This window comes from Choloepus didactylus, chromosome 1 (assembly GCF_015220235.1).
Source record: "Choloepus didactylus isolate mChoDid1 chromosome 1, mChoDid1.pri, whole genome shotgun sequence".
Classification (NCBI taxonomy): Eukaryota; Metazoa; Chordata; class Mammalia; order Pilosa; family Megalonychidae; genus Choloepus; species Choloepus didactylus.
The window spans coordinates 166,788,785-166,811,304 of NC_051307.1; the positions used below are offsets into that span (position 1 = coordinate 166,788,785).

At 42.2% G+C, this 22,520-nt stretch overlaps 2 protein-coding genes across 5 annotated transcripts in view; one reads left to right on the forward strand and one right to left on the reverse strand.

Moving 5' to 3' along the window:
- Nucleotides 1-9,326, forward strand: part of CAPN7 (calpain 7) — a 53,205-nt gene extending 43,879 nt beyond the window's left edge. For 2 of the 3 annotated variants that reach the window (XM_037845141.1, XM_037845132.1), the window contains 2 exons: nucleotides 7,891-7,983; nucleotides 8,092-9,325. In XM_037845141.1, the coding sequence (XP_037701069.1) occupies nucleotides 7,891-7,983; nucleotides 8,092-8,236 (238 nt within the window). In that variant the 3' untranslated portion in view covers nucleotides 8,237-9,325. Of the gene's footprint in view, nucleotides 1-7,890; nucleotides 7,984-8,091 lie in introns of all 3 variants that reach the window. The other variant, XM_037845149.1, reaches the window with a different exon arrangement.
- Nucleotides 9,327-11,336: 2,010 nt separating this feature from the next.
- Nucleotides 11,337-22,520, reverse strand: part of SH3BP5 (SH3 domain binding protein 5) — a 67,863-nt gene continuing 56,679 nt past the window's right edge. Inside the window, exons 5-9 of one of the 2 annotated variants that reach the window (XM_037845163.1) lie at nucleotides 16,987-17,117; nucleotides 15,735-15,777; nucleotides 14,762-14,981; nucleotides 13,236-13,496; nucleotides 11,337-12,724 (exon numbers count right to left, since the gene is read on the reverse strand). In XM_037845163.1, the coding sequence (XP_037701091.1) occupies nucleotides 12,501-12,724; nucleotides 13,236-13,496; nucleotides 14,762-14,981; nucleotides 15,735-15,777; nucleotides 16,987-17,117 (879 nt within the window). In that variant the 3' untranslated portion in view covers nucleotides 11,337-12,500. The remainder of the gene's footprint in view (nucleotides 12,725-13,235; nucleotides 13,497-14,761; nucleotides 14,982-15,734; nucleotides 15,778-16,986; nucleotides 17,118-22,520) is intronic. The other variant, XM_037845173.1, reaches the window with a different exon arrangement.

Sequence of the window (22,520 nt, forward strand, 5' to 3'; positions counted from 1 at the left end):
ACCATTCATTCTATTTTTTTTTTCTTTCATTGCTTGTGCTTTGGGTGTAAACTGTAAGAAATTGTTGCCTAACACAAGATCCTGAAAATGCTTCCCTATGTTTCTAGTAGGAGTTTTGTAGTTTTGTTTCTTATGTTAACCTCCTTCATCCATTTTAAGTTAATTTTTGAATATGATGTGTGACAGGGATCCACTTTCAATCTTTTGCATATTGGGTATCCAGTTTTCCCTGTACCATTTGTTGAAGAGACTATTATTTTCCCATTGAATGGACTTGGCACTCTTGTCAAAAATTAATTGGCTGTAGATGTGAGGGTTGATTTTTGAGCTCTTAGTTTGATTCACTTGGTCTTTGTGTCCGTCCTTGTGCCAGTACTATGCTGTTTTTATTACTGTAGCTTTATAATAAGGTTTAAAATCAGGAAGTGTATGAGTCCTTCAACTTTGTTCTTTTTCAAAATGGCGTTGGCTATTCAAGTCCCCTTTCCCTTCTGTGTAAATTTGATGATTGACTCTTCCATTTCTGCAAAAAAGGTGTTGGAATTTTTATTGGAATTGCATTGAATCATAAATTGCTTGGAGTAGAATTGGCATCTTAACATATACTTTTCCAGTACATGAACATAGAATGTCCTTCCATTTATTTAGGTCTTTTGATTTCTTTTAGCAATGTTTTTTAGTGTTCTGTGTATAAGTCCTTTACATCCTTGGTTTAATTTATTTCTAGATATTTGATTCTTGTAGTTGTAAATAGAATTTCTTTTGATTTCCTCTTCAGATTGTTCATTACTAGTGTATAGAAACACTGCTGATTTTTCCATGTTTATCTTGCACCTCACTACTTTGCTGAATTCCTTTATTAGCTCTAGTAAGTTTGCTATGGATTTTTCAGTATACGGGATCATGTTATCTGCAAATAAGGAAAGTTTATTTTTTCCTTTCTTTGCCTAATTTGCACTAGCTAGAGTTTCCAGTTCAGTTATGAATAACAGTGGTGACAGTGGGCATCCTTATCTTGTTCTTGATCTTAGAAGGAAAGCTTTTAGTTTTTCACCATTATGTTGTTAGTGGTGGGTTTTCCACATATGCCCTGCTTTAGTTTCCTAAAGTTGCAGAAATGCAGTATACCAGAAATAGGTTGGCCTTTACAGTGGGGATTTATTAATTTACAAGCTTACAGTTCTGAAACCATGAAAATGTCCAAATCAAAGTCATCATCAGACAATATCTGGACGACTCTATCAGGTGGCAAGACACATGGCATCTGCTGGTTTCTCCTTTCTCTTGCTGTTTGATTGCTTCCAGCTTCTGGCTTCAATGATTTCCTCTCTGTTTTCTGTCTCTCTTGACGTCTCTGAGTCCTTCTTTCTCAGCTTCTTATAAAGGACTCCAGTAAGAGAATTGAGATCCACCTGAGCTGTGCCTCAACTGAAATAACCTCATCAAAATGTCCCACCCACAATAGGTCTATACCCACAGAAATGAACTAGCTTTAAGAACATCATCTTTTCTGGGGTACATAACAGCTTCAAACCATCACATGCCCTTCTATATGAGTTTCCTTCTATTCCTGGTTTTCTAAGTGTTTTTATCAAGAAGAGATACTGGATTTTGTCAAAATGCCTTTTCTGCATCAGTTGAGATGATGTGTTGGTTCCCCCCACTTCATTCTATTAATGTGATGTATGACATTAATTGATTTTCTTATGTTGAACCACCCTTGCATACCTGGGATGAGTCCCACTTGGTCATGTTAAGATTCTTTAAATGTGCTGTTGGATCGCATTTGCTAGTATTTTGTTGAGGATTTTTGCATCTATAGTCATCAGGGATATTGACCTGTATTTTTTTTTCCTGTGGTATCTTTATCTGGCTTTGGTATTTAGGTAAAGTTGGCTTCATATAATGAGGTAAGGGGTGTTCCCTCTGCAGTTTTTGGGAAGAGTTTGAGTAGGATGGGTATTAATTCTTCTTGTAATGTTTGCTAAAATTCACCTGTGAAGCCATCCAGTCCTAGGATTTTTTGATCGCTGACACAAAATCTTTGTCATCGGCCTGTTGAGATTGTCTGTTTCTAGTTGAGTCATTATAGGTGGTGTTTATGTTTCTAGTAGTTTGTATCATCTAGGGTATCTAATTTATTGTCATAGAGTTGTTCATAGTATTTTCCTATAATCTTTATTGTATCTTTGGGGTCAGTAGAATTTCCCTCCTTTTCTGATTTTAGTTATTTGTGGCCTCTGTCTTAGTCTAGCTAAAGGTCTGCCAAGTTTATTATCTTTTCAAAGAACCAACTTTTGGTTTCATTGATTCTATTGTTTTTTAATTCTCTATTTCATTTTCTTTGCTTTTCATTATTCTGCTCACTTTGGGATTAGTTAGTTCTACTTTTTTAGTTCCTCCTGTTAAGTTTAGGTCTGTAGTTTGAGATTGTTCTTCCTTTTTAGAGTAAGCATTTAGAGCCATAAATTTCCTGCTCAGCACTGCCCTTGCTACATTTCATAAGTTTTTAATTTATTCTTTTTGGAGTTTGTTGGACATCTTTAATTTGCATATTTATGTCATTTAGAAAGGTTGCAAAATTCCCCAGCAATTTCTTCGAATACTCTTCCTAGCCCTTTACTCTTCTCATCCCTTTCTGGAAGACCAGTGATTCTTATATTTGTGCACTTCATGTTGTCCATCATTTCCCTGGGCTCCATTTCAAATTTTTTTATTTTTTTCACCATTCATTCTTTTGTGCTTTCACTTTCCATCATCCTATCTTCATGATTACTAATTCGTTCCTCTACTTTTTCAAATCTGGTGTTATGTGTCTCAAGAATATTTTTAATTTGATCAACAGTATCTTTTATTTCTATAAGATACACTATTTTTTGTTATTTACTCTTGCAAATTCTTATGTTCTTCTAGGGTCTTCATGTCCTTTATATCCCTGAGCCATAATATTGATATTTGTGTGTACTACTTTGATTAATTGCTCCAAATTTTGTCTCTTCCAGTTTTTTAGTTTGTTCGTTTGGCTTGTCCACATCTTCTATATGCTTCAAGCACTTTGTAATTTTCTTTTGGCTTCAGGGCATTTGCTTGTCTTAACAGAGTTATTTTGTGGAGTGCAGAATTAATTGAGCATTTATATATAATTTGGTTTGCTGGAGTGCAGTTTCCCAATCCTACCAGCAGGTGGTACTCTCAGGTAGGTCTTCCCTGAACTTCTGCATGGTGGGCGGAGTCCAAACCAAGTGGGGAACTACCAGTGCACTGGATCTCCATGTGCTCTGGGGAATCCCAGTACTGGGGCTGCAATGTGGGCCCCAAGTGTGTAGGCGGGAAGCCCAATCAAGGGCACCCCGCAAGTAGTACGTGGGCCCTGCCTGCCAATTCTCTGCCTGCCTGTGCCCGTGAGTCTCTGGGGTGTGGGAGGGGTTTCCGATAGCCCGTATAGTGCTTCTCCGTTGCATACACCCCTCCCCAGACTTCTGTTGGAGGAGAGCCATTGCCACCCGCTGGATTCCCTTACGGGCGTTCCCTGCTGTATGGCTGTGGAGAATCACCCCCTGGCAAACTGTCAAGGTAGGTGGACAGGAGTGGAGAGCCGCTGCTCACTCTCTTGCCAGGCGGTGGTTTTGTTACTGCAGGCCTGGGTGGAGTGGCAGGTGGTCCAGATAGGGAACTCACTCACCGCGTCCCTCCAGCCACCACCTCTCTTCCGTTTTTGTTGGATGTCCCGTCCACATACTGTGGGGGACCCTCTATGGCCGGTCACACCCAGGAACCACAGTCCCTGGTGTTCTCTGGTCCCTTTCTAGTTACTCTGATGGAGGAGAAGCCTGTTCTGCGTCACCTACTCTGCCATCTTCCTGGAAGTCCTCTTAAGTTTTGATATATTGTGTTTTCGGGTTCATTTGCCTGAAGATATTTCCTAATTTCCCTTGTGGTTTATTCTTTGACCCATTCATTGCTTAAGAGTGTTGTTTGATTCCCACATATATGTGAATTTTCCAGTTCTCCCTCTGTTATTGATATGCAGCATCATTCCATTGTGGCTGGAGAAGATACATTATATGAGTTCAGTATTTTTTAATTTATTGAGACTTGTATTGTAAGTTAATGTATGATCTACCTTGGAGAATGATCCATGTTCACTAGAGAAGAATGTGTATTCTGTTACCGTTTTGTGAAGTGTTCTATGTATGCCTGTTAGATCTGCTTGGTTTGTAACATTGTTCAAGTGTTCTGTGTCCTTACTGATCTTCTGTCTAGATACTCTATTCATTATTGAAAGTGGTGTATTGAAGTCTCCTGCTATTAATGTAGAATCATCTGTTTCTTCCATCAAGTCTGTCAATATTTGCTTCATGTATTTTAGGGCTCTACCATTAGGTGCATATATACTGTTATATCTTATTTTTTAATTGACCCTTTTATCAGTATATAGTGACCTTCTTTGTTCTTCCTAACAGTTTTTTACTTAAAATTTATTTTTATCTATTATTATAGCTACCCCAGCTCTCTTATGGTTACTATTTGCATGGTATATTTTTTCCATCCTTTTAGTTTCCACCAATGTGTGTTTTTAAATTTAAGGTGAGTCTGCATATAGTTGTGCTTTTTTTTAATCTATCTGCCAATCTCTGCCTTTTGACTGGAGATTTTAATCTGTTTACATTTAAAGTAACTATTGATAATGCAGGACTTTCTTCTTTCATTTTGCTATTTGGTTTTTGTCTTATTTGAATTTTTTATTGTACCATTTTGAGGCTCTTCTCGTTTCCTTCTGTATATATTTTTCAGGTATTTTCTTTTTACCATGGGATTAAAATTTAACATCCTAAATCTATACCAGTCACCTTTGATTTGTGTTTCAGTTTGCTAAAGCTGCTGGAATGCAATATACCAGAAATAGGTTGGCTTTTACAAGGGGGATTTATTAGTTTACAAATTTACAGTTCTAAGGCCATGAAAATGTCCCAGTTAAGGCATCAACAGGATGATACTTGGACTGTGAAGACAGATTGCTGGCATCCAGAGTTTCTCTGTTGGATAGCAAGGCACATGGCCAGCATTTGCTGCTCCTTGGCTCCCAGGTCTCTTGATTGCAGCTTCTGGTTCCAGTAGCTTCCTCTTTGAACTTTTATACGTCCTCTCTTAGCATCTCGGGGTTTCTCTCTCTCTGTGAGTTCTCTCTCCAGGTATTTCTCTCTGTCTTCTATCCTCATAAAGGGCCCTTGTAGAGGATTAAGACCCCCTTGAATTGGGTGGGTCACATCTCAATTGAAACAGCCTAATCAAAAGGTCCCACCTGCAGTAGGTCTACACCCAGAGGAATGGATCAAAAGAACATGGCCTTTTCTGGGGTACATAACCACTTCAAACCAGCACAATTTGATACCAACTTAACTTCAATAGAATACACATGCACTATTCCTCTACCCCTCCACCCCCTGCCTTTTTTTGTATTTGTTACAAATTATATCTTTATACATTGTATATCCAGAACCATAGATTTATCATTACTTTTTACTTCTTACAGGTTCTAAAATGCAAATGCATGAAAAGTACGGTTTCATAAAAAATACAGTAGTACTGGCATTTATAATTACCCATATGGTTACCTTTATTGGAGATCTTTAATTCTTTATGCTGCTTCAATCCACTGTGTTGTGCTTTCTTTTCTGTCTGAATAACTCCCTTCAGAATTGCCTGAGAACAGATCTAGTGGTGATGAACAACTTCTGTTTTTGTCTGGGAATGTCTTAATCTCTCCATTTTTGGAAGACAGTACCATGAGATACAAAATTCTTAGTTGAATTGTTTTCTTTCAGCACTTAATCTTATTGGGACTCCCTTGTACATAACATGTTACTTTTCTCCTGCAGCTTTTAGAACTCTCTCCTTGTCCTTAGCATTCAACAGTTTGATTGCTATGTTTAGATATAGTTGTCTTCAAGTTTATACTATATGGAGTTTGTTGGGCTTCTGGAATATGCATATTCATGTCTTTAGTTAAATTTGGAAAGTTTTCTGCCATTATTTCTCTGAATATTCCTTGTGCACCTTTTTTTCTCTCTCTTCTCCTTGTGGGACTCCCATAATGCATATTTTTGGTACATTTAATGATGTCTTTTAAACTTTGTTCACTTTCTTCATTCTTTTTTCTTTTCTGTTCCTCAGCCTGAATCATTTCAATTGTCTTTTCTTTGAGTTCACTGATTCATTCTTCTGCCTGCGTCAAAAAACCCACTAGGGAATTTTTCATTTCAGTTACCGTGGTCTTCAACTCTGGTATTTATTTCTATTTGGTTCGTTTTTAAAACGTCTCCATCTTTACTGAGATTCTCATATTGTTCATTGTTTTCCTGATATCCTTTAGTTCTTCCATGTTTTCCTTTATCTCCTTGAACATCTTTTTTTTAAAGATTTTGTCCCGTATGTCCTAAGTCTGGTCTTCTTTCTAGATTTATATCTTATCTTATTCCTTTAGATGGGCCATCATTTCCTATTTCTTTGCTTGTTATCTTTACTTGCACGCTGTACATACTCCCTATGAAATAGACTTTCTTGCCCTCTGGGTCCTCTATTAGGTATGACTTAAAGCAGGTAATTCTTTGCCCCAGGCCACTTGGACTTATTGTTTCTTGTACTGCTTTAGCTGTCTGAAAGTTGCTTCTTTCTGCAGGGTAAGAACTGGGAGAGTGAGCCTGAGAAGAGTTTACTGGTTCAGTCTTGTATGCTGCCACCCAGTAGATTGGTTCTAACATACAGGCACCCCAGTATGCACTTGGGGCTTATTCTGCTCCCTCCAGAAAAGGCCAAGCTGGCTCCACACTGTGCTTAGGAGGGGTTGGGTTAGGGGCCAGCAGGGCACCATGAGCTGCTCCTTCCATTTTTAAAGCTGTTTTCTTGATTCAGTCCTCACCCAGTTTCTGCAACTCTTTTCCCGAGTTTTGAGGAGGATGGCTTTGCCAGTCTTTGCTAGCTGTTCAAAGATTCTTTGTGGGAACAGCATCCTGGAACATCTTATGCCACCCTCTTAGTCCACCAGTGGAATTTCACAAATTTAAAAGTTTATAAAAATACAGAGAATTACTTGCTTCTGAATAAAATTAGGGTTAATGAGGGCTTACAATCTAATTTAAAAGAAAGTAATAATCCTTTAGATACAATTAAGCTATTTTTTCTGCTTGTTAAAAACCTTTACCTGTTTGATGAGTGAAATATGGCATCTAATTGCTCTTTTGGTATTTAACTTCTAGGCAAAGATATGTAAGGATATTATCACATTATCACATATGTAAGCATAGATCACATATGTTGCAAATATTTTTGTCAAATTGACTTTTTTGGGGGGGAGGGAGCATAGAAAAATATTTTCATTTAAAGCAATCAGATCTTTTTTTGGTTTCATTTTGCTATTGGCAGTAGAACCCAAATATCAAATAAATTTTCCCTATATTTTGTTTAGTTCTTTTATGGTTTTATATTCCATTATTTTGATTTGAATGCCAGGTCTATCATATGTTAATTACGTCTGTAAAATTAGATTTTATTTCTGGGTTTTTTCTTCTATTGTTTCAGCCTATTACTATGACAATATTTTATCTTTTAAACTTAACATTATTCCTTGGGAAGCCAAAGAAACAAGACTTTTTAAAGTTAGTTTAATACAGTATTAATCTTTGTGGCTTCAAGTAAAATATATAAATGGCATTTTTGTACAATTGAGTAGAAATAGTTTGCATGTGTTTCCAAGTGCTGTGTCTTACTGAAGCTTTAGAAGGCATATACTTGATTTAATAGTACATTTGTACTTTATATAGTTATTTTCAATCATGCATTTAATTGAGACTGTTTAATAATAGCAGTAATTTTGTCTCTTTTTAATTATAGGCAATATAGTGTTGGATTTGAGGTTGTAACAGTTTCTGTGGTGGGAGATCCTGGTTCCCATGGCTTTCAGAGGAAATCTAGTGGCGACTATAGGTAATGTTGGTACTTGGTATCCAATTTATACTTTAGTCATTAACATTTTGCTTTATCTTTTGTAACATCATTTTCCATAAACCTTGTTCTCATTTTCCCTGAATACAGGTGTGGGTTTTGCTACCTGGAATTAGAAAACATACCTGCTGGGATCTACAATATCATCCCCAGTACTTTTTTGCCTAAACAAGAGGGACCCTTTTTCCTGGACTTTAATAGTATAATACCCATCAAGACAACACAACTTCAGTGATGAAGAAATTTCAGCAATTACTGGATTTTATACTTACCAAATATCAACTCTTCAAATGAGAACACAGATCTGTGGAATACTACACACAACAATCAGAACTTAATTAAATTCTCCAAAACCATGTCATAGTGGAATCTTGTACTCAAGTCAAGGTGTTTGGTGAGAATTGTATATAGTCAGAAGTACCCTGAATCACCCGGAAGTAAAGTTTGCCTGGTTTTAAGTATATATAGAATTGGCTTACTTTTAGGGCCCACGTTGTATAAAAAAGTAGGTATCATTAAATTATTAGACTTACACTCAGTCTGCATTTTGAGATGCCTTTGCTAAGAGGACAAGGGAACTGAGACCAGCTGCGGAAAATGAGGGGCACAGACTCATTGAGTGGAATGGTGAGAGCTGGTATAATGTCCTGAAATGTTACATTATTTTTCTTTTTTTCAGAGCATGTTGTGAGTTAAATCTGCTTGTGTTGTGATTCCACTATACATCTTGGGCAGCTAATTACCAAATGAATCATGTCCCATAATCAGATTTTAACTCTGCATTGATGATTTTGAAATATTTGTTGCCCAAGTGTTACAAAAGAATAAAGCTTTAAGAAGTACTCATTAACATAGCACGAAGATGCTCATGCTTAAGAATGGGTTGTTGCAGTTACCAATGCATCTCTCTCATTGAATCACGTAAGGAGGACTGAGGTATGTACACCAGTGCAATTTTTGTTTTATCAGGTTGATTGAAAGTAATAATTTCCTGAGACATTACAGCCAGTTTTTATAGTCTTTTTAAAATTGCTCTATATAGTTCAGTGCTCTTTATGATAACACTGAAAAAAATACAATCAAGAATTTATTATATGATTAGGTTATATAGCATTCAGAAAAAGTGAATTGAATTGCCAAGAAAACAGTATCGTGTAAGTTCCCAGTTTACATAAAAATACATCAGAATCATACTCAAGATTTTAAAGCTCTGAAAATTAATAAGTTGGGATTGTCTCTACTTTATAATTATTAAAACTTATTTTGTATTTCATACTACCTTTAATTGAAATAAAATGTTTATACTTATGGGAAAAACTGCATAGTTTAAGTAGTTGATTATTAAAAGATGTGCTCCATCAAAAAGAGAATACAGATTTGCATGGAAATCCATCCTTCAGCAAAAGTACCTGTTATTATACCATTAGATTTCATTTTGGCAAATATTTAGTGCTTTCAATTTTAGCATACTAGTTTTAGGCAGATTAATTTGACTAATTTTCTGTGACCTTTAGAGGTCCAAATACAGTGCTATGGATGTATAAGTGAGGGAAAGAGTAATTTTAATTTCAGCTGGGCCAATACAGAGAAAGACTTACTTGAAGAAGTGATCATTTAACTTGAACCTTGAAGGTGAGGCTTCAAAAGGTAGACTTAAATAGTAGCCAGCAGTTACTGTTTACCACAGGCTCAATGTGTGTGTTTTTTCTTTTACTCTTCTCAACAGCTGAATATCAAGTATAGGTACTATTATTTCCATTCTACAACTGAAGAAACAGGCCTAGAGTGATTAAAGATCATGCCCTCAGGTACTCTGCTCCTTTTCATAATTAAGGCATGCACACAGATAAAGCAAGATAACCACATTGGATGGGTTGGAGATAAGGAGGTATTAAAAATATGGAAGACACAATCCAGGCCCTTTTGAAGTTCTAAATCACAACAGTGGGACAGATGTGAAACAGGAAAAACTTGTCAGGAATTGATAAAAGGAGATAGGGGAGGGTGAGGAGAGCTCAGGTTTCTAATTTCACCATCAGCCAGATGCATATATGGAGATTCAGAGAAGGCAAATTTTCTTTTTTGGTACATTACAGTAGAATTCTCCAGAAAATCCAGATCTGGAATCAGCATGTGGTATAGTAAATGAGATCACCCAGAAAATCTAAAGTCAAATGCAAAGTAAAGATGGCTGAGAAATGAATTGGGGAAATGCCTCAATTAGTGAAGTGAGACATTCTTTCATGGCTTCTGTTTTTGAAAGACAAATTTAAGGTACAGTCACTCTGGGTAACAAACTTTTTGAGCCAGAAATTCACCACACATTATTAGCACATTAGATTCTGAACATTCCTCTGAGAAATACTGTTATAGAAAACTTTTAAACCATCCCAATTCTGGCTGCATCTCCAGATGGTATTTTTTCGAGGAAAAAAAAAAAGAAAATAGCAATGCCTCAATTGAAGAAAACAGTTTTTGATAACGGTAATTCAAAAGAAAGTCTCAGTGTGTCTACTGTATTTATGGTCACTAGCAGAATTGAAGTACACTATTTAGTTCCTCCTTTAAACAAATAAACTTTCCTAGATGACATATTAACTACTAAAGTAAAACATATGTTTGATAATACTGCAAAGGTTTATCTTTTCTGAATTAACATTTTAATCCTCATGATTGTTGACCGTATATTCACTTTTTCCAACAGTCTGCTTTAATATGAAATACACAGATTAAAAATCGAGCAGTATAACATTTCTACTAGAGAAAGGATCCAAGATAAACCACCATCTGATTCTCAACCGTGGCTGCACTTCAGAATGCCCTGAAGAGCTTTAAAAAAAAAAAAAAATCCAGTGCCCAAATGAGCCCCCAAGTCAATTAAACCCATCTCTGGGGATGAAACCCAGACACCAGTATTTAAGCTCCCTAGATTCCAATATGCAGCTGATGTTGAGACCCACTCCTCTAGCACTACCACCTTATTTTTATTTCCCTGCCACCAATCACCTCATTGCTAGGCTTTAATAGCAGCAAAAGTGGAATGCTTAAGTTACTGGGGTGCAGGACCTTAACTGAAAGTGGAAAATGACCTCGCAATTCCATGCTTCTCCTTATAACAAGATGGTTGCCTAGAATAGATTTAGGCAACATCAGAATTTCTCATGTGAAATCATAGAAAGTTAAGACATTTTCTTAAGCTGTTTTTATTACACCCAAGGTATTAAGACAAGTACAAAATAACCTTGTAATCAGGATACTGTATCAGTCAATAAAAAAGGAGTAATCACTACAGTAAGAAGAGATTTTCAAATGACTAAAATATACAAGCTTTGACAATTAACAGGGGGAGAGGTTGCTTTTTTTTTTTTTAGCAATCCTAAATTTTCTTAAAATAGGACAAATAAAAGGCAGTGCTCTAAATATGCATATAACCAAAAACATTAAAGAAAAGCAACCTTAATACTTACTAGTATTAGCATAACAGACTCCATTGCTTCTATTTAATAACCTTTGCCAACAACACATGCCTAATCCGTTTCCTAGCTTTAAGGAACAGTTTCCTCTAAGGAATACTAGTGCAGCATAACCCTTAAATTTCAGTTATTTTAAAAGTTACATCCTACAGAAAAATTAACACCTTATCAGTCTAGATATAACAATGGCAACCATTCTTCACATGCATGTCTCTTAAAACAAGTCCCTGTGGCTAGCTGGGTAAGGTTTTTACTGTAGAACCTTCTCTCCCACAGGCACAAATCCCCCTCTATATAACCCTGCTACCCTCAGCCCTCCCTCCCTACCCTGACATTCACCTTTCCCACCCTAAAAAGTGCTGCTCATAGTAACCTTTCTAGAAAATGTTTTTTAAAGTTTCTAGGTGGCCATCTCAGCATACACTCTTTTCAAAAGGTTCCCTCTGCATACCAGAGGTGATGAAAATTGTGTTCTTGACCTAAATATCCAGTCAGTTCCTTAGATTTATTTTAAGTCTTCAGTAGGTCAAAAAGGTATGCTCTGAGTACTTGGGGTTTCATTGTTTTGTTTTTAATTCTTTTACTTAGATCCCCTGGGATATAAAGGAGAGAACATTTCCATTTTTCCCAAACAAACAGGGTGAGAGAATGGGAAGAAGCAAGCTGTTGACCCCCCGTTTGGCCTAGCTTCCCAACTCCTATCCTGGTTTCAGTTCTTTCATAGGAACTAGTTATTGCTTCCACAATGCCATTGCAGAGAATGTTCCATGAGGCCTGTCAACTTGGACACAGTCCACTTGTAACAACTCCTCTTTTCTGAAAAACAAATCAGCCCAAGAGCTCTTACCTAGAAGAAAAATCTTCAGCCTTCAAGGTCACTGAAACTCCATTAGTTTCAGTTTAAATGCTTAGTTTCAGTTTAAATGCTTATGATTTGGCATATGTTAAATGATTATTGGCACAATGTTCTCCATACGGTTTCGTGTATAAATATTGATATGCACATGGGTGAGGGCCCTGGATGGATCAGCCAATCTGCACCACTTTTATGTCAGCAATAATCCCATCTCTTCCCTTTGAGCACTGGAGGGAAAGCTGCTTCATGCGGTTCTCCAAGGCCTGGCCCTCGGTGGAGGCGCTGCTTCTTTGGCTCTTGCCATTGCCACCACTGCCGCCACTGCTGTTGTTAGGCACCCGATTGTTGTTGGCTTTGTCACTCGTTTTATTCTCTGCCCCTTCTGCCCTGTCTCCTGTAGAAATATAAAGATTATCAAGTGAATACTGACAATTCCAAGGGTCACTTGGACCCCAGCTAATCATCCAACTCAACCCTTGGAATCTCCCAGTGTTTCCCAGCCATGCGTGTCACAGAGGGTTCTCCATCACATAACTGCTTACTGTTTTTATTCCTAAAGGCATTGTATTCACTCCTTACCTATGAATCATCTCTAACGACAAAGACTGTCATATTTGTTTTACTGCTGGGCAACACGGACCTCTCTAGCATGTGCTTGCCAAGGGGTCTGTTCTGATGAGAGACATGGAACTTACAAGCTCCACTTTACAGAGGCTGGTCAGTAGAGGAGCCAGAAGGCCCCAAGACAACATTTTGAGACCATCACAGTGATCAACACTGACAGCACATTCACAGAGACCCAATAAAATGGCCCTGGGGGTTCAGGGACCTGGGAAAGGTACAAAACAGTGCAAAGACCTGACTGAAAAGGCAGTGAGAAGCCTGGTGAGGAGGCCACAACCTACCTCGTTCTACCTCACATTCAGGGGAAGAGGCCCCACTGCATTCGCTGCGAGGGCCCAATACTGGGAACATCATCCCGAACTCTGACAGAGAAACAGGGCTGGGGAGATCCAGGCTGCCAGGCCTTGTGATGGCAGGGAACTGATCAGGCATCTCAGACGGGCTCGTTGGTCCTGAACTAAAGCTGGACACAGACTGGGTTTCCGAATCATCTTCAGACACAAAGTTGCCACAGTTGTCATCTTCAAAGGCCTCTGAGGCCACTAGGGTGAGAGAGAACACCAGTCACACAGGGTCTGACAGACAGTAAGTAACCTAGTTCCTTAAATACTTCATAGAGTGATGGTGCTGGTAGGCAGGCAGCCAAAGCACAGAGGGACTGCAAAATCTCTGCCGCTGTGGGTGCCTTGAAAGTATGTGACCCCCCAACCCCACCCGGGCCTGCATGAGCAGCCTCTAAAGCAGCTTGAAGGGAAGCAGTGGCAGCCGGATCCTTGGATATTCAGTGTCCTCACAATAACTTTCTAACCTCTCCCCCCAAAAATTGTCACCAGACACTGCCTAAATTCATGAATTCAGCCACCCAGTCTTCACCCCAGTCCCCCAGATCCACACGTGCACAGGAAAAGGTGTTGGCCCTTTGTAACGTATCCCAAAATAAAGCCATTCTGGGCTTGCTTCTTCCAGGTAGTAGAAACGAGCTGCTGGAAGAAACAGCCCTACATGGAGTATTTGGAACCTTTGCTATCTTCCAGGTGACTTCTGATCTCATAAAAGGCCTGCTCAGAGCCTACCTGGGTCACAGCTGCCACATTTTACTACACCCATGTATGGAAACCTTGCCTTATTTATACCGTGAGCCAGAATAATTAAGGCCCAGAGACAGGTCATTCGTATAGAGTCAAAGCCTCTTCAGCCCATATACGATCTTGCTGCTTAGCACATTCTTCTTCTAATCCCCTTCACCCCTCTCATCATTAAAAATAGCCTTGTATACCATCCATGGAGAGTTACCATAAATAAGAAGTGCTGAAATGTAGGGGACAGAAAATGGGCCTCAGACCTGAATTCAAATGGTAACTCCACAGGTGAAAAAACAAGAGTAGAGTTTTAAGCCTTTGCCTGAGTTAGACCCTTGCCCTTGTATTAACATAATGATAGGAAATGGGGTTTGACTCAAATCTGATTCCAAAGTCCAGATTCTTAAACAACTCTTGTTTCCTACAGGGTTTCTCAAATCCTTGCATGTTCTAATGTGTACTTTTAATCTCAAAGTATAGGATTTTCCAAACTTACTTGACCACCAAATCCTGATTGTGAAGAAAACTTAGTAACATCTCACACACACAGTGTTCCACAAAACATGGGAATCCACCAAAAACAGTCCTCCAGCCTGCCCAACTCTCTGAGACCCTCAGCGATGGCCTGGCCTAAGAGGGTGGTGGGCCTGGGGTGAGACGCCCCTGGAATATCTGATATGACCCAGGCTGTGGGATCTCCCCACTTGCCCACGGTACCCTGTACTCACCAGAAACGGCGTCCAGCTCAGGTTTGGTCCCTGAGAGGACCTCCACAGATGTGCTGCTGCCCTCAGCCCCAACGCCACAGCCCCGAGGCCCCATGGCACTGGAGCGCCTCCGCTCGTGGATCTCGTCCGAGATCATCTCTAGGTTCTTCAGGGCCGTCTTGTACTCGCCTTTTGCCAAGGCCAGTTTGGCCTGCAAGTCATCCACCGTCTTCTTCAGTTGCTGGTAAGAACAGGAGGCTCAATAACGAAGGCTGCCCCCACTGGCCTTGAGATGCTTTTCAAACAACTGAGTCAAGCACATTTTCTGCCCGTCTCTCCATTTCAAAGAATTTCCCAAGATATGACTGAGGACCTCTATTCTCATCAAAGCCATCCATGCACAGGACAAAAATCTCTACTGCCCCACCCCCCACCCCCAATTCCCATCCAGGTGACAGACTCAAGCTGTCAAGAGAAACTACAGAAACGACCACTGGCAGGATAAACCCCATCAGAGAAGCCAAAACGAGTGTCAGACTCACAGAGAAGTCCCACAATCTAGCAATTTGGTCCTCAGTACAGTGATACTCAAACTTAGTGTGCATCAGAATTACCTGGAAGGCCTACTAAAGAACAGACTGCTAGGTTCCACACACAGTTTCTAAATTCAGTAGGTCCTGGATGGGGCCTTAGAATTTGCCTTTCTCAAAAGTTTCCAGGCAAGGTTCCTGCTGCTGGTCCAGGGATGACACTTTGAGAACCAATGCCCTAGTACAGTCTAGAAAGTGACTGAAGGGTAGGTTTTGAGAGAGCTTCAGAGACCTCTAAAGACCCAACTGAAGACCATTTTGAGGTTAAACACTCAGTAAACGATGTGCTTCTCTCTGATCTCCCCTTGCATCAAATGGGCCTCCTGAAAGCATGCTACCACAGGAAAGCGGGGCTTTGAGGGCAGAAAAGTCTCATCAGTGACAAAGTTATACGCTCTACATACCTCAAGCTGCACATAGTACTTTGCCTTGAGTTCAAAATAAGGCCTGCAGGAGACAGGAAGGAGAAACCGTAAGACTAATTCAGTCACCACAATTAAGTCTGTAAGGCGTATCAGAGGCATGTCTACAAATGGCCAGGTAATCCCTCCAGGATTTAGTAAACCAACAAGGCTGTGAGACAAAGGTGATGCTCTTAGCTCCAAGGCCTGATCGACACTGATGCCACCCAAGGGTGGCCAGGTACACCCAGGGCCAGGCCGACAGGAGGCCCATCTCAAGATACAGAGAACCCACACTCCTCCATGTATGCACACACCCTGAGGAGCCTGCACCTAGTTCATTTTCCTCCCTGGGAGGGCTGTTCAAGGCTACAGGAGGTATGCCCAGCATCCATGGTGGCTCAGGTCCCTTGTCCAAGGATGAAGAGCCGATGAGGCTGGAGAAAGGGGCTGCTTCAACACACCTTCCTCCACTGAGGGCCACTGGGGAAGAGCAGCACTGCCTCTCCCCTCACTGAGCACAGTGGGGTCACCAAAAAGAGGGGGTCGCATATTGGTCCACCTGAACTTTGTCCAGGACAAGAGGTATATGGACAGTCTGATTCAGCAACCAGCTCCAACTTCTCTGCAGACCCAGCCCATCAAGGCAGGAGAGAGGACAAGAAATGCACACACTCTACAGAGCCTTCCCCCTTTTGCCTGGAGGCCCAGCAACTGTGAATGAAGGAGAGGGCTTGTCAAGAGAGGGCAAAGACAGCTGTTTGCTGCTTATCATCATTATTATTACGTAAAAAATATTGGGGGGAGAGGGGGAATGAGATGAGCCCGAAAAAGACCTTCATTAAAATCAGCCTTATGGGCATTTCATTAGCTTCTGACCCCCAGAAAACACGTATATACCAGTTCCCCCTGTTATGCTGACAGGTAAACTGAAGGACAGGGTCTTGTTCTCACTGTCAGCCACAGAGCCAAGGGCACAACTTGAGTTTCCCAAAGTCCAGCCCTAAGCCCAGCCAATGGGCCTTTTCAATTCTTTTTTCTGTCTCCCAAGACAGGCATGTGGAGTAGCCCAGCCCCTCGGCATCCTCTGGGGATCAGGCAGAATGCTGGGGGGCCAGGGGGAGCTTAGGCAGGGGGCTCTGGCGAGGCCCCAGATTGTGTGTCAAGGTCTGGCTCAGGCTAGTCCCTGAGGATGTGGCACATGAAAGTCTGAGACAATGTGGAGGGGAGGACAAGGCCATTGCCCCACACTTACTTAGACTTGTTGATTGCTCTCTTGAGTTTCTTCTCTAGCTGCCGCATGCGGCCCATGGCAGCATTGTACCTGGCTGCCGTCTCCTTGTGCACTAGCTCGCTCCTTGTCTTGGTCTGTTCTGCCTCCATGACCTGCGAATGACAGGAGAGCTCAGCCCAGCCCCAAACAGCCCCTTGCTGGAGTATTACTTATATCACTAAAAACTACGCCCTGAGGAAATCAGTGGGCAGACCAAGATGAAACTAACTTCCAAATAAGGATTATTTTTTTCCCTTTTGACCTATATTGAAAAAGCCTTGTCAATTAAGTAAATAGCCAAATTGGTTGTAGCAAAGAGGAAGAGAATAAACATGGAAAAACAAAAGTCAGAATAACATCTGAAACATTTTCTGATTCAATTGATGACCACTTTCTTCTGCTCAGGCCTCCTGATTCTCTTGTGAATCCTCCTCCTTCCTCCGTGGGTAGGGGCTGATGGGCAGGCAATGGCCAAACAAGTACCAGCAGGAACTTAGAGACATCAAGGAACTGGAAGAAGTCCCACCCCCCACCCCCCAAAAAAACCCAGCTATGACAGCAGTCAAGACAACAGGCAATCATAATTTCAGCTGTTTGGCCCCTTTCCAAATATCCTGAATTACTTGGCTGGGCACAGAAGAATCCAGGATCCAGAAGAGTCAAACTTTACATTTACACAATTAATTACAACAAAATCACTCAAAATCAAATTCTGAAGATTACAAAAATTTGTGACCAGGAGACCAGAACTCTGGTGGGAAGCTCTGACAGGAACATTTTGTTAAGCCTGTTGATAAGAATAAGTTTTTTTAAAAAAAGGAAAAAAAACTCAAGGGCCTTCTGTGGCCCCAAACAAGGCACCTCAAAGGTACATTCCCAAAGGTATGGCCAATATGGTTCTTTATTACCTAAGAAAAAGCTCCCAGGCAAGGGGAATGAATGAAATAAACAGCAGTTTAGGTGACATGAACAGCTCACAATCTCCTTCCCCAATTTCTACTGATAACTCATGTGACTACAAAATAATCTGGAGAGCAGGAGCAAGGTTATGCTAGCGGGCCGTTCTCCACTTTACCTGAAGAGCACTGAGGAGGAGCCCGAGGGCCCATGAGGACATGTAAGTAGTAGTTAAAAGGGAAGCCCATGGCAGGAGATCGCCAACTTCCATCACCACGCTCAACCTAGAGAGCCACGGTCAACCCTGAGATAGTTTATTCATATAATAAGGATTTTTAAAGGTGTCTGAAAAAATTGTGAAAGACTTTGAAATGGCCATAAAAAACAACTGGGTGTCCTGTCCAGCACTCACAGATTTATCTCCCCCTTGCATTATTTTACAGCTATTTTACAACAAAATTTATATTGTAGAAAACTTAAAGAAACAATTCCTGTCCATAGAAATGCAGATGAATTGTGAATTGGTAGAGATGCAAGTGACTGCTGATTGCCCTGTACCAATTTTGCATATTTCTAAGTTCATTTCAGCATTCCTGATTTGCCATATATGATTGTGCGTGCATGTGTGTGTGTGTGTGTGTGTTTAATTCTCTTTTGGAAAAGTTGTAACATCTTACTGGTTCCTTTAAATAATGAGTTAAAATCTTTAACACAAGTACATTTTATATTTGTATCAGAGCAATGCTTTTACTGTTTTAAAAATATATTATCTTTTAGCAAAGGATTCAATGCTTAAGATACTTTAAAAAACAACAGAACAAAAACAAACTCAGAGAAGGAAAATAAGAGGAAACCGAGTGAAGGGGTGTGAGGTGACATCCTTTTTAAAATGACATTTCAACCAAGACCAAAGAGCTAGGAGAATCCTTTCCTTTTGCTTCTAACATCAAGGATTTCACAAAGAAACAGAATGCACTAAAAACGTCCTGTGCTTGACAGGGATAATTGGTGTAACACTTAAGAAAACTCAAAACCCCAAACTTGTCAGACAAAAATGACATATTGGGGGTGATTAGTTCCATTACAAAAGAATTCAGCGCAAGACTCACCTTTAAAGAACTGACTGCCTAAATGTGTTTTAAATAGTCACTGATTTGTAAAAGCTGTGATTTGAGGTTACTCTACAGGAAGAGTCCGCAGCAAAAAGCGGCGCTCACACCAACTGTACACAAGCCCTCAATCTATCTCAGCCCCCAGAGTGCAGAAGGCGGTAAATGCTTTCCAAAATTAAACAGTTGGAAAGCTCCAAGCACCCAGCAATACCACCAGTGAAGACTGAGGAGAAGGCAGCCCGTTGCTGTCCCTCTGCTTCGGCGCTCTTGGACCCCATCTACCATATTCCAACCCACACCTCCCAGACTCCCATATATACACACAACCTCCAGCTCTTGGAAGGGACCCCCTCCCCGCCCCCAACTCAGCTTTCCTGCCTTGAGGAAGAGAGACACCAAGCATGTTGCCATGGTTACGTCTCCTAAGTAACCAAGGAGCCCCTCCATCTAGAATGGGGCATGAGGTGTGAGCAGTGAAGGCGGGAGTGGGGGGGGTGGGGGGGGGCAAGGGGGAAAGAGAAGAGGATGCCACAGGAACAGGGACTCTGGTACGAAGATTGAAGCAACCGGGCAGAGAAGCAGAGTCATGGATGAAAGCAATAACGATGACCCTCAGGCCTCAAGGCAGCCCCGCACTGGCCGGAGCAACCAGACGGGCATCTGCAGCTCAGATCTAAGTCCCCACCACGACCATCCCTGGGACCACCCCATGCCCCCTTGATGCCCATGTTTACTAGCCATTTGGTCTGGGCACAGAACCCTGCCCCCATCTCTGCACCTTGCCCTTCAGTTCCACCACCACCCACATTCAGTTCAGAGCCGCCTACAGTGAATGGGTACCTATTGTGTACAAGGCACTGCACAAGACACACTGGGCCCCAAATCTGGGCTTACAGCCTGGCGGGTATAGCTACGCCCAGCAGCAGTAACTGTCATTCAAGGCAGCATGAGACCCAGGCCGCTGGCTGAAGGCACAAAGCACTGTGGAATCAACGGCAGTCCCACCCCAGCTCAGATGGAGTTCACAGTAGAAGTGGCACTCGAGAGGGTTAAGGTTATAGGAATCAGGTAGCGGCTAAGAAGAGAGGAAGCATTTCTGGTTGAAGGGTAGATTTGGGACCAGGCTGTGGTTTTCCTGGTGTCTAACCGTATACGCCACCTCCATGAGCACACTGGCCTCACAAGGCAAACAGACAGCAGTGCTCAGCTTTCTGCCTCCTTCCCCAGGACAGAAACGCTCCCTCTCAACTTAGCTGAAGAGATAGTTGTCCAATAGACAGGGTCCTGCCTCCCTCAGAATGCCTCAGAACTTGCTCCTCTGAGTGGCCCCTGTCCTGGGAATGACCTGCAGGCTCTCTGTTAACTTCTAGGATGCCCACCTCAGCCTACAGAACTAAGAAGTCGGGTTTCCCGGGGCTCCCAAAATCTGCAGAGATGCAGTCCTGCCCCCTCGGGATTGCCCCAAATGCCCAAGAACTGACTGCCTGCTGCCACCCCATGGGAGGATCCGAGGCCCAGCTGAGCAGCCAGCACCAGCTCTGGACGAGTCTGTTCCAGGACAGCCACAGCACCCAGTGCTGGAGAAAGCACACAGGCTGCTAACACCTGTGCTCCGATTCTCCCCCCTTCTCCTCCTAGGTCAGCAGAGAGCAATGTGGTCCAGGAGTGCCCCTCCTGGGAGCCCCAGAGTGGGCAGCCAGGCCCCAGAGTCCCCACCGCTCAGCCCCAGGCCTTGGGCTCACAGCAGCACACAGAAGACACTCAAACAGCTGCAGCCTCCCCCCCTGGACATGATGGGCCTGGCTGGGCCCGCAGCTTCCATGAGGCCAGATCACCTGACATTAGACACCTGGTCAGAATGGCTGCCTCAGCCTCACACTGTGGCCTTCTCGGCTCCTCTCCAATCCCCAAGACCTTTACACCCTCAATTACATCCCCAGCATTGCAGAGTTAAGATCAGGGGCCTCCTCCCTGGGAAAAGAGTTGCATGGCCTCTTTGGAAACCCCAAGCAGCTTGTTCAAACTTTTTTCTGTTTCTGATCACGTGCCTGGGTGAGGTGAGCCCAAAAGGCGGCTTCTCCCTGCATTTGAGGGAGAGATGGTTTGAACAGCTCCTTATTTGCCATCCCAGGCCATGTCTCCCTCCACCTAATCTCCACTCCAGAAGCCAGCAGGGAGAGGCTGACTCCGTATCCTCTCTTCTCCACCAGCCACCTCCTGCCAGCTCATGAACAGTTCCTGCCTCTCCAGTCCCAAATCACACTTTCCCCTTCCTCTGTCTGGTCTCTTTCAGCAGACATCAGAAAAGATAATTCCTGGCTCCCAGGATGTCAGGCCTTCTCTTTCCAGAGGATGAGGAGCCACCATCTTCCCATAAGGGCTGCTTCCAGGCCAAATCAGACAAGACTGGAGGGGCCTCTGCTGCCCAAACCCACTAAGGTTGAAGAAAGCTTCATCACAGGCTTTGTCTCTTGCTAGCGTCAGTTCCAAACCCTCCCTCGGGGGTTCAAGGAGGAGTATTCCAGGACTATGTAACTGTGAAGACATCTAGGGAAGAGGAACAGCATCCCCAGAATGGAAATTCCTGGTCCGTGACCCAGAACTTCTGCTAACCTGCAACTTTTATACCTAGGACCAAACAAACCAAATGAGTGCGCCTTCACCTGCAGCAGCTACAGGGAGGACACACGTCAGACTGCCTTCTCCCAGAATGTTTCGGAGATCCACATGACCTCAGGAGACCCCAAGCCATCTTGTACACTGCACAGCTCCAAGAAGTACCATGTGGTGAGAATGGTAACCCCTAGAGTTGTACAATGTGGAGACCTGGGAAGGACCCTCCTTGGCTGCCCCCCACCACCATCCACCAGGACCCCAGGACTTAAAATAATACACATCCAAAGCAAAATCATGCTTTTATTTTTTACAGATTGACTTCTGAAATCTCCAGAAGTCGTATCTCCAGACATACTGAATTCAGCTGGAGTGGGGACATGAGGCAAAAAGGAAAAGCAAGCCTTCACCTAATTTCTTGGAATTAGCTACTCTGAAATTTGTAGGGGTGTCCTTTCCACATCTGTCAGGCTTGGGCTTATAAATTTACAAGATTTCCAACCTCCCTTCGGTTTTTCGTGTGCTGACCCAGAAAAGCTGTTCCCAGCCTGTGCTCAGCTCTACACGCCTCGTGTCCACTAGGGGGCAGGAGGCTCAAGGCCACACACTGTACAGGCAAAGCCCAGTCAGAAGAGTCTCAGGCCTCAGGGAGAGGTGGGAGAAAGTCAACACGGATTTGACTCGAAGTCATTTGTGTGTCAGGCTTTCTATTAAGGACATGCGTGGACATCTTTAATCATCAGATCCCCCAAGACTTGAGCCACTGTGGCAGGTAACATTGAAAAGGGAGAGGCTACTGACATTAACTCCTGACTTTCCTATTCCAGCCCAACAGACAACCTGTAAGCAGCCACCAAGACCAGGGCTGCAGCCCTGCACCCCCTCTACATTACC